Raw genomic sequence first — 12,347 nt, 5'->3', positions numbered from 1 at the left:
TCGTGGATTATCATCTTACACAGCAGAGCCTGGAGGGAACGTGCACACCGCCAATATGTACATACACGGTCAGGTTGTGAACGGACATTGTTCTCATTTCCAGCAGAGTACATGTAATTTCAGCAGGTTCGGTATTAATGATTAATTATGGCATACTAATAAATGCAAAACAGGTTCCTAACCATGAAACAGAAACACAGATAATAGAACAGATATAGGCCCTTCAGCCCTTTGAATCTGTCCCACCATTCAATACGATCCTGGCTGATCCTCCGTCATAATGCCATACCCCATTTTCTTCCTGTATCCACTTGATCCCTTTCGCTCCAAGAAAGATATCTAACTCATTCTGGAAAACATTCAATGTTTTGACCTCAACCATTTTCTGTGGCAGAGAATTCCACAGGCTCCCCACTCTCTGGGTGTAGAAATTGTTCTATGTTCTATGTTCTAAATGCCTCCTCGTCAGTTTACCTGATGTCCTTAGACTGTGACTCCTGGTTCTGAAGCCCCTTCCTGCTCATCAGGAACATCTTTTCTGTGTTTACACTGTCTAGTCCTTTTATAGTCTTCAAACTTTCTATGTGATTCTCCCTTCATTCTTCTAACTTCCAGTGAATATAATCCTAACTGATACAGCCTCTGAAGACTAGGGAGGCCAACCCAAATGAGCAAACATCAATAGTTTGAAACAACGTTTGGAAACAGAACGTTTGGCTCCCACAAATTAATTCCCCTCGCCATGCTCAAAGCCCTGGGTGGATATTGAAAACGCCCCCCAATGACAGAAGGGTTAAGGTGAAGACAGTGAGAAGGATAAAGTGGTGGCAGAGAGGGGAAAGCTGGAGAGATTTTGACAATTCATTCATTTTGTTGTTGGGTGACACAAAAGCTTAGGAAAAGGAGCAGACAATTAAAGCACTGTTTGCCATACAATTGATCCCGATCCCCACTCCATCTACCTGCTGTCCCTCATATCATTCGAGACTCATCCCTTAATAATCTAGCGATTTTAGCCTTTTTAGGGATGTTTCTCATTTCCATTATTCTTTGTCTGTTGGTCACTTAAAGAACAGATTGTTCCACTGACTGGCTTTATCTTTCCCAGAATAAATGTAGGATTCAGCAGAAACAGCAGTGACTGGAGCAACATTGAAATCTGAGAACCACTGATCTCAGTCCATGTTGTTATCTATTCTGACTCTCGGCATTGTATTATTGCAGAATGACTTCTGTTGATACAAGAAAACTGTGGAAATATTTGGCAGCTGTTCAGCGTAGTTTACATTCCTGCTGGAATTAATTTCTACCTCTACACCACTGTGAGATATATCATCTTGACAAATGTATGGTTTTATAGTTGTAGAGTCATAGAGTCATACAGCATGGAAACAGACCCTTCAGTCCAACCCGTCTGTACAAAACAGACATCCCAATCTGACCTGGTCCCATTTACCAGCATTTGGTCCATATCCCTCTAAACCCTTCCTATTCATATACCCATCCAGATGCCTTTTAAATGTTACAATTGTACCAGCCTTCGCCACTTTCTCTGGCAGCTCATTCCATACACGCACCACCCTCTGCATAAAAAAGTTGCCACTTAGGTCCCTTTTTATATCTTTTCCTTCTCACCCTAAACTTATGCCCTCTAGTTCTGGAAAAAAGACCCAGTCTATTCAACTTATTCCTATAGCTCAATTCCTCCAACCCTGGCAACATCCTTGTAAATCTTCTCTGAACCCTTTCAAGTTTCACAACATCCTTCCAATAGGAAGGAGACCAGAATTGCATGCAATATTCCAACAGTGGCCTAATCAATGTCCTGTACAGCTGCAACATGACCTCCCAACTCCTGTACTCAATACTCTGACCAATAAAGGAAAGCATACCAATCGTCTTCACTTTACTATCCTATCTACCTGCAACTCTACTTTCAAGGTGCTATGAACCTGCACTCCATGGTCCCTTTGTTCAGCAACACTCCCTAGGACCTTACCATTGAGTGTATAATTTCTGTTAAGATTTGCTTTCCCAAAATGCAGCACTTTGTATTTGGTGTTATGTTATATAAATGATAGAAACTAGGGGACCCAGCACTGATCCTTGTGTGATTCCAACTGGTCACAGGCCTCCAGTCTGAAAAACAACCCTCCACCACCACTATCTGTCTTCTACCTTTGAGCCAGTTCTGTATTCAAATGGCTAGTTCTCCCAGTATTCCATGAGATTTAAGCATCTTCATAAATTCAACAAGACCAACTACACAGCAGATATTAACATGTCAAAAATAATGTTGAACTGCACAGTCAGATCCCACAATTGAGTAGAGGAGCTGGGAGGTCATGTCGTGACTGTACAGGACATTGGTGTGGCAACTTTTAGAATACTGAAGAAGGGCTTATGCCCGAAACGTCGAATCCCCTGTTCCTTGGATGCTGCCTGACCTGCTGCGCTTTTCAAGCAACACATTTTCAGCTCTGATCTCCAGCATCTGCAGTCCTCACTTTCTCATGAGATCTAACCTTGCTAACCAGTCTCCCATGGGAACCTTGTCGAATGCCCTACTAAAGTCCATACAGATCATGTCTACTACTCTGCCCCTATCAATCCTCTTTGTTACTTCTTCAAAAAACTCAATCAATATTGTCTATCCCTAATCGGTCCTTGCCTTTCCAAATCCATGTACAGTCCTGGAAACATCTACACCCTCTCAAATGTCACAACATCCTTCCCATATAAGGTGACCAGACTTAAAAGTTGCCACACCAATGTCCTGTACAGTCACGGCATGACCTCCCAGCTCCTCTACTCAATTGTGGGATAGGGCTGTGCAGTTCAACATTATTTTTGACGTGTTGATACTTGCAGTGTAGTTGGTCCTGTTGAATTTATGAAGATGCTGAGATCACCATCAGATTCACTGTTAGCTATTTCCACACCACCTGAACAGTCCAATGTTTCTTTCTGCATGTGTTTTGCTGCATCAGCAATCACATCGCAGTTCCCTTTCATAAACAGAATGTTAATCTCCTTTTACACACACGTGATATTAACATTGATTAATGAAAAGATTAATTTGTCTGACCATTGACCAGAATCTTTGAAGGCATTAGTGCAAATACCTAGATTATATATTAGATTACTTACAGTGTGGAAACAGGCCCTTCGGCCCAACAAGTCCACACCGACCCGCTGAAGCGCAACCCACCCATACCCCTACATTTACCCCTTACCTAACACTATGGGCAATTTAGCATGGCCAATTCACCTGATCTGCACATCTTTGGACTGTGGGAGGAAACCGGAGCACCCAGAGGAAACCCACACAGACACGGGGAGTATGTGCAAACTCCACACAGTCAGTCGCCTGAGGTGGGAAATGAACCCGGATCTCTGGCGCTGTGAGGCAGTAGTGCTAACCACTGTGCCACCTGGCCCAAGGCTGATTTCAAATGTACGTTTTCAAGGCTTATATTAGAGAACAATATCCTTGATGCTTTCTCACACCATCCCAAGCCTTCAGAATTTACAGTGACGTTTCAAGCACTTAGACCCATCGTACAGTATCAATTTTTGGAAATATGGGATAGCTGAAATATTTCCAAGCAATTCCGTTGATCAGTGGATGTAACCTTCACCAAGAACCCTGAGGCGTCAGTGGGTGAGTGAACTATGTGCTGAACTGCTTTTTGTTACCATCAGGAAATACCACACCATGTTGCCATCACTACAACTATCTGTGGTGAAAGTAGGGAAGTACATGGCAGATAATGATGTGTCTTTGCATTGAGGCATTGGTTTTCAGCAGTGCATTGCTAAACGTTCTGACTGCATTTAAACATTATTTTCCTGGGTTCAGGTAGCATGTTATTTATTACATTATATGATTATTCCGGATTAAGTCACTCTCCAGCACATGTGTGCACAAGCTCGGAATATTAAGTGTTCAGCAAAAACAGGCTCACAAAGTCTGCAATCTGATTACTGTGATCAAATTTGATTTATGACAACAAACAAAGATTATAAAATGTTAACTCTGTTCATAAAGGAACAAAAATCATATTTCATTCTGAAGTTTTCTTCTCTAAAGATGGAACTGATTTGGGGTGTTTAGCAAACTTGACCACTGCTACATATTCTAACTGTTGCCAGCATGTGTACAAATGATTCAATAGGAAACCTTTCTATTGTTACTCTTCGCCATTTATAAAATCTTGAAGCTCAGACTGAGACCATTCAGCCTGGTGTGCTTGTGATGGCTCTTTGGAAGGGTTGCCCAGTTTAGTCCCACACCCCAGTCCTTCTCTCCAATGACCCTGGAATGGTTGGTCTAACATATGAGGAACAGCTGAGGATCCTGGGATTGTATTTATTGGAGTTAGAAGATTAAGGGGAGACTTAATAGAAACTTACAAGATAATACATGGCTTGGAAAAGGTGGACGCTAGGACATTTTTTCCATTAGGCGAGGAGACTAGGACCCGTGGACACAGCCTTAGAATTAGAGGGGGTCAATTCAGAACAGAAATGCGGAGACATTTCCTCAGCCAGAGAGTGGTGGGCCTGTGGAATTCATTGCCGCACAGTGCAGTGGAGGCCGGGACGCTAAATGTCTTCAAGGCAGAGATTGGTAGATTCTTGATGTCACGAGGAATTAAGGGCTACGGGCAGAGTGCGGGTAAGTGGAGTTGAAATGCACATCAGCCATGATTGAATGGCGGAGGGGACTCGATGGGCCGAATGGCCTTACTTCCACTCCTATGTCTTATAGTCTTATGGACCTGATATCATGCCACCTTTAGATATTTTCCGAATCAACCTGCTCAGGGAGCAGGTGAGATTTTAACCCCAGGCCTCATAGTTCAGAGGTAGAGAGACTACCACTGAACCACAAGAGCCCTCTGCATGTGACCTGTATGTTTATAGTTTATTGAATTGTAGCCAAGATACTAAGCAGCTAAGTGATTGCATGAGGTCAGTCAGGTGCACCTCACACAGCATGAGTTCCCTGATTGGACCAGGGAACCCCAATCAGGGAGCCCTGACTGACAGATATAAACAGGGGTGTCAGAGGTTTGTTCATTCTGAGGGAGTTGGATCTGTGTGAAGTACTATGCGTTTGTAAATAAAGGGTGACTTGGTGACGGGATATCAGCTTCTGTGGAGTTATTTCACTAATTATTCACTAATTTGTTAGGTAAATGGCCCTGAGAAATCAGAAGTTTCTTCCTCAAGGGAGATGGGCAGGTGGAAGCTCCAGAAAACTAAAAGGGAGGAATTGTACCAACACTCACAAAGTTCCGGCTAACTTCCTGAGACCAATGTCAGGGAAGATGTGAGAACTTGGACCGAATTCATTGCTAGATCCAAGAAAGCTCAAGGCTCTCAGTCCATGCTCTAAAACCAGCTGCGATCGGAGGATTGTTGATGCTGAGGTTTCCAAGTGAAGTGAGGGTGATAGTCTCAGCTTCACTGTCAAGCACAGCACCTCCAATTCCATTTCCACATCCTTATTCAAATTGGAACTGAGTGAAACCACTGGCTCCCATAACTGGAAATTACCAACCAGTGAAAATGAGCAGCAAATCATAATGGTTACAAAGTTAATTTAGTAGATTATAATGCCTTCTCTTCAAATTTCCAAAGGCCATTGACTCAATTCAATGTAACCTTGCCCCATCTTCACTGAAGAATGTCAGGTTGATGGAATGATAATGACCCTCAAAGGAGTCTCGCAAACTCCAAAATCACTCTCTTGGTTCTAAATGCTGACCCGGCTCAAAATCCAGGGGAAGAGTGATTTCCCTGCTGCTTTGAATACTGAGAGGGAGTTTGACTTTCCAAGGAGTTTATTTTTATCGTATATACAATAACCATCTCGAACATTGGGCAGCTGCAAACATAGAACAGCACGTACCAGTCCCTAAAATGTTGCTAAATTACAGATTTTCTTCTACTTTGAATACGGTGGAGAAAAGCTGAGGGGCAGAATTGAACTGAAGCAAAACATAACATTCTACAGGTACGTCCTAACCCACTTGTATGTCTCACAGCAATTGTGGGTATTGAACATTTAAATGTCCCCATTACACAATTAGGTTTTATGTGGTCAATCTTAGACTCCTGCAGACCACACACACACACACACACACACACACACACACACACACACACACACACACACACACACACACACACACACCCCTAGCAGGATACACCTAGCGACCGGGTGACTTTGATCTTTGCCATGGTACACGTTCCGAGCTTTCCTACCTTTTGGCTGAAATGTTTGACTGCAGAAATCGGCTCCTGTGGAAATGAAGATGTAGAGATGAAATTTTGAGGCAGACAATGAATTGATTTTGAAGATAAATGAGTCTCAACCATTAATTGGCATGGAATAAAAAGGTGAACCTTTCAAACATCTGCAAATTCATGCACGGGTGCAAATTCTAATCTGGGTGATGTAAAAACGTGAAGAGACTGGAGATTGCTGGTGAAGATTTCTTTGATGAAGTGCCCTGGCACTGTATTTGCAATGTGTAGTATATTCTGAAGCAATACATACTAGTACATTCTGGCTGGGTTGACTTACAACTAAATTAGCTTATGGTACTTAAATTTGTGCCTGTCCCATGGTCAAACCAAGATTGATGGAGTATTAGGACCTAGCATTACCTCAAGGATGATGCTCGTTCCCAAATCCAAAGCCAAATTTGGACGAAGGCTATCTTTCTTGGATGTTCAGTCCTCAGCATAGGTACTGCAACCCAATTCTGGGCTTCACATTTTAAAACCAATATTTCCAGGACCTGGAAAGGCTGCAGAGGAATGGTGCCAGAGACGTGGGATTACCCTTACATGGTGACCACAGAGAATGGGGGATTGTTCTCCTGACAGCAGCGAAGGCCGAGGGGAGAATTAACAGAGTTGTTCAAAATTGTGAGGGACTTTGATAGAGCAGAGAGGGAGAAACCCATTCCACTAAGTCGAGGCTTTAGTGGGAGGTGATAGCCTATTGGTATCATCACTAGACTGTTAACCCAGAGACCCAGGTAATGTTCTGGGGATCTGGGTTCAAATCCTGCTACAGCTGATTGGGGAGTTTGAATTCAATTAAAATATGGAATTAAGAGTCAAATGATGACTCAATTGCCAGGAAGATCCCATCTGGCTCACTAATCTGTGAGGGAAGGAAACTGTCATCCTTACCTGGTCTGGCCTACATGTGACTCCAGACCCACAGCAATGTGGTTGACAATTAACTGCCCTCTGGGCAATTAGGGATGGGTAACAAAAAATGGCCCTCATCCCATGAATCAATAAAAAAGAGCAACTGGGAAGACAGATGAAACATGGGGTCAAAAGGACCAGGAGGAAATTTGATTTGTGACTCTATAGATTATGATATGAAATGCAGTCAATGTCCTGTGATTGTCTGCTCCCTCTAAGGGCAGTGCCGCCTGCAAACTATTGAAGAGAATGGGAGGGGGGTCTGAGAGTGGCATACAAGGAGGGTAAAAAGGGTAGTGGGAGCAGATTTGATACTGGCTTTCAGGAGGGTGATGAATATATAGCTTACAAGGAAAAAGAATTACACACTTACATTTAAAACAAGCAATGGATAGAACCACTTAAAAAGCTGTGTCAAAGACCAGAATGAGCTGAGTGCTCACTTTGCCTCAGTTGTGATGATGTTAAAGTCATGTAAAACCAGGAAATGTGGCCTTTGAGTCACAGTCTGTGACACCACGAGATACTTGGAGATCAGAACAATCTTTGTTATCTTGCAGAGAATAAGATTGTGTTAAATACTACAGTGATCTCACAGAAAGGAATGTCAATTTTACTTTAAATGCAGGACTTTTGCTATCAGGCTTGCCTTTGCAAGGATGGCCGGAGGGTTCACTCAATACCGGGACAGTTTTGTCCACCACTGGGTAGGCGAGGGTTCTGAGCTTTGTTTGCCCAGGTGATGGGCACATGGGGTGGTGGGAAAAGAAATCTATCTGTAGCCAGTCCAAAACATCATAGTGTGGCTGAGAGAGAACTAGTGAATCAGTTTTTAGAGTGTTTATATATTTTAATACATTTTTGAATGATTCAAACACCACTTTCCTATTCTTTGCATATTTACCTTTGTCATAATGCCAAATGACTTCAGCTAATTGAGTGGACTTGCTCCTCATTCCAAATACCAGAGCAGCACTGGGTTCTAGTGTCCTTTACTCCCAGTGCTCTGGTGCTTTGTTTTTTTAAGTAGTTGTAAATGCAGACAGCAAGCATTGGGAATAAGGGGGAGGTGGATGTGAGTGAGTGACCACCATGGAGAAGATGCTGGGCTCATGTTGCCCCTCCTTGCATGCCACTCTCAGACCCCCCCCCCATTCTCTTCAATAGTTTGCAGGCGGCACTGCCCTTGGAGGCAGTAGACAATCACAGGGCATTGATTGCATTTCATTCGAGACTGGCAAAGGGTACATCAGGGCCAACAGGAGGATGTTCCAACAGCAAATCAGCAGTATCACACTATCGCCAGGGAGAGGAGCAAATTTCACCTCTGGAAGCAGGATTCTGCAAACTGGCTGCAGTGTCTGGGGGAAGGGAGGGGCTGGTGTGGGGGATGCACTTGTGAGGGGATGTTGGGGGAGGTGTATATGTGAGAGGGTGGTGGGGGTGGTGTGTGGGGGCGTATTTGTGTGGGCTGGAGGTGGGGGAGGTGTGTGGGTGTGTATTTATGAGGGGGTGTGAGGGAGATGTGTGGGTGTGTATTTGTGAGGGGGTGTGGGGGAGATGTGTGTGGGTTGTATTTGTGAGGGGGTGGGAGAGGTGTGTGGGTGTGTATTTGGGAGGGGGTGTGAGGGAGATGTGTGGGTGTGTATTTGTGAGGGGGTGTGAGGGAGATGTGTGGGTGTGTATTTGTAAGGGGGTGGGGGAGGTGTGTGGGTGTGTATTTGTGAGGGGGTGTGAGGGAGATGTGTGGGTGTGTATTTGTGAGGGGGTGTGAGGGAGATCTGTGGGTGTGTATTTGTAAGGGGGTGGGGGAGGTGTGTGGGTGTGTATTTGTGAGGGGGTGTGAGGGAGATGTGTGGGTGTGTATTTGTAAGGGGGTGGGGGAGGTGTGTGGGTGTGTATTTGTGAGGGGGTGTGAGGGAGATGTGTGGGTGTGTATTTGTAAGGGGGTGGGGGAGGTGTGTGGGTGTGTATTTGTGAGGGGGTGTGAGGGAGATCTGTGGGTGTGTATTTGTAAGGGGGTGGGGGAGGTGTGTGGGTGTGTATTTGTAAGGGGGTGGGGGAGGTGTGTGGGTGTGTATTTGTGAGGGGGTGTGAGGGAGATGTGTGGGTGTGTATTTGTAAGGGAGTGGGGGTGGTGTGTGGGTGTGTATTTGTGATGGGGATGAATGTGTGTGGGGGTGTATTTGTGAGGGGGTGTAGGGAGGTGTGTGCATGTGTATTTGTGTGTGGGGGGGGTTGGGGAGGTGTGTGGGTATGTATTTGTGAGGGGATGGGAGAGGTGTGTGGGTGTGTATTTGTGAGGGGGTGTGAGGGAGATGTGTGGGTGTGTATTTGTAAGGGGGTGGGGGAGGTGTGTGGGTGTGTATTTGTGAGGGGGTGTGAGGGAGATGTGTGGGTGTGTATTTGTAAGGGAGTGGGGGTGGTGTGTGGGTGTGTACTTGTAAGGGGGTGGGGGAGGTGTGTGGGTGTGTATTTGTGAGGGGGTGTGAGGGAGATGTGTGGGTGTGTATTTGTGAGGGGGTGGGGGTGGTGTGTGGGTGTGTATTTGTGATGGGGATGGATGTGTGTGGGGGTGTATTTGTGAGGGGGTGTAGGGAGGTGTGTGCATGTGTATTTGTGTGGGGGGGGGGTTGGGGAGGTGTGTGGGTATGTATTTGTGAGGGGGATGGGAGAGGTGTGTGGGTGTGTATTTGTGAGGGGGATGGGGGTGTGTGGGGTGTATTTGTGATGGGTGGGGAGGTGTGTGGATTTGCATTTGTGTGGGGGTGTTGGGGAGGTGTGTGGGTGTGTATTTGTGAGGGGGGGTGACGGGAATGTGTGCCTGTGTATATTCATGAGGGGGAAGTGGGGGAGGTGTGTGGGTGTGTATTTGTGAGTGGGTGGGGGAGGTTTGTGGATGTGTATTTGTGAGGGGGTAGGGGAGGTGTGTGGGTGTGTATTTGTGTGGGGGATGGGGGAAGTGCGTGGGTGTGTATTTGTGAGGGGGTTGGGAGAGATGTATAGGTGTGTATTTGTGATGGGGATGGAGAGGTGTGTAGATGTGTATTTGTGTGGGGGATATGGGGGAGGTGGGTGGGTGTGTATTTGTGTGGGGGGTGGGGGAGGTGTGTGGGTGTGTATTTGTGTGAAGATGGGTGAGGGGGAGGTGTGTGGGTGTGTATTTGTTTGGGGGTGGGGGGAGGTGTGTGGGTGTGTATTTGTGTGGAGAGTGCGGGAGGTGTTTGCGTGTGTATTTGTGTGGGAGTGGGTTTCGATAGGTGTTTGTGGGGATGTGTATGAGGGTGGGTGTTGATACGTGTGTTTGTGTTGGGATGTGAATGGGGATGGGTGTCGATAGGTATGTGTGTGGGGACGTTTGTGGGGGTGGGTATCGATAGGTATGTGTGTGTGTAGGGGGCATATTTATGGGGAGTTTGGTGGAATTGATGTGTCTGTGAGGTGTATGTGTTTGTCTGTCTGTGTGGGGGAGTTGGTTGTGTGTGTGTGTGTGTGTGTGTGTGTGTGTGTGTGTGTGTGTGGTGTAGTGGGCGTGTGTGTAGTGGGCGTACGTGTGTGTGTGGGGAGGTCATGGGCATGTAATGGTGGGACTGGGCATTTGTGGAGGGGTATGAGGTGGTGTCATGTGTGGGGCTGAGGAGGATGTGTTGGGGAGGATCCAGTCGAATAAAGTTGAATGTTGGTGTGTTATGTTGATAGCAATAGCCTTGTTCAAAGTAGAAAGTGCAAAATGCAAAAGCATAAAAGAAACGTGCTACAGGAATAAATGAGAGAATGCAAAATGAAAGGAGCAAAAAGCAGAAAGTATGGAGTGACAATGATCAATCAGAGAATTCTAAATAAGCTTCAAATAGCCTTCACTCTCTCTCCTTCCAGTGTCTCCCTCACATTTCTCATAATTCCTCAAATCAATTCTTTGAAAAGCTCTTGCATTTTTGGTGTTCTCACATTTTATACTGCCATCATCATGTCTATCCTGTAAACCTAACCCAACAGTTTAAAATCCAAACAATAAATAGGAATATTATCCACTCAATATATCGGTACAGGTCTGTGCGGAAAATTGACAGTTGCACCAAAAGTATTGGACTTCCTGTCAGTGTCATATAATTCCTAACCAGCTACAAATGAGACACATGAACATATCCTATCTCTTATTCCTACCAAGAGAGATCTGATGAAGCTGAAGCCATGACAAAGCATCTATGAAGATGATAGATGCAGATGACTGACTGGTTTTGTATGGAGAGCTGAGAAGCTGAACTTTGACAGAAATGAGTTAGAAATGCACACTGAGTTGAATCAGCATCTGAGCGAGAGAAAGATGGCACAGTGCCAGATCTCATGAAAGATTACATTTAATTAAGTTAGCCTACCTTCCATTCAGATATTACTGGATCTGCTAGACAATTCCATTACATTCGGCTTTTACTTCAGAGACTAGAATTCCTTTTCAACAATAGGTTGTGGTTCAACTTGCACACAGTTGAATCACGTGAATGTAGTCTAGAATTCTTGCAAAATAAAGGAGAATTGAAGCAATAATGCCGTAAATTAGGATTCAGTGGGAGATCTTTAAAACCTCACGGCTTCCAGCAGCTGGGAGATAAAGGCAGTTAGTGCATCTCCTTCAGGTTTCCCTGCTAAGTCATATACCTACACCGAGGAACAATACTGCCATTCCTTCATTGCTCTGGATCCAATTCTGAAAGCTCTCTGTCTAGCCGCACTGTGGGTGTCCCTCAACTTTGTGGACTGACCTCCTTCAAGAAGAATGTTTGCCATGACCTTTACGCAGGTAAAATTAGATGGATGATAAACCTAGACCTTGCCCATTGCCTGAGAATGAAACTTTGAAAAATCACATCAGCTCAACAAAGCAACTAGTAAGGTGCTTGTTGTCTTTTGTTGCATTGTGAATCTGTCCTTGAACGATGGCCGAGAAATGAATTCTCAAGAGTCACTTGACATAGCCTTGCCAAGGCTGTTATTGGATGTTGTTTCCTACACAGACATTTCAAAGGGTTTGTTGAAAGTGCAGAACATCTCCTTTGGAGAAACAATGTTCTTTATTGCTCAGGTGGCAAGTCATTCACAAAGGACCTTTGCAC

The 12,347-nt window shown here is 45.0% G+C and overlaps 1 protein-coding gene across 3 annotated transcripts in view; it reads right to left on the bottom strand.

Annotated features, from left to right (window-relative positions):
• aatkb (apoptosis-associated tyrosine kinase b) overlaps positions 1-12,347 on the bottom strand; it is a 456,234-nt gene that overhangs the window by 104,750 nt on the left and 339,137 nt on the right. For 2 of the 3 annotated variants that reach the window (XM_060844816.1, XM_060844815.1), the window contains exon 3: positions 6,277-6,312. The exons of the other annotated variant lie outside the window; for it this stretch is intronic. In XM_060844816.1, coding sequence (XP_060700799.1) covers positions 6,277-6,312 — 36 coding nt within the window. The remainder of the gene's footprint in view (positions 1-6,276; positions 6,313-12,347) is intronic. 3 annotated transcript variants of the gene reach the window in all.

The sequence above is a fragment of the Hemiscyllium ocellatum genome, chromosome 25 (genome assembly GCF_020745735.1).
Source record: "Hemiscyllium ocellatum isolate sHemOce1 chromosome 25, sHemOce1.pat.X.cur, whole genome shotgun sequence".
NCBI lineage: Eukaryota > Metazoa > Chordata > Chondrichthyes > Orectolobiformes > Hemiscylliidae > Hemiscyllium > Hemiscyllium ocellatum.
The sequence above is the reverse complement of the archived record's forward strand: the minus strand, read 5'-3'. Positions and strand labels throughout refer to the sequence as shown.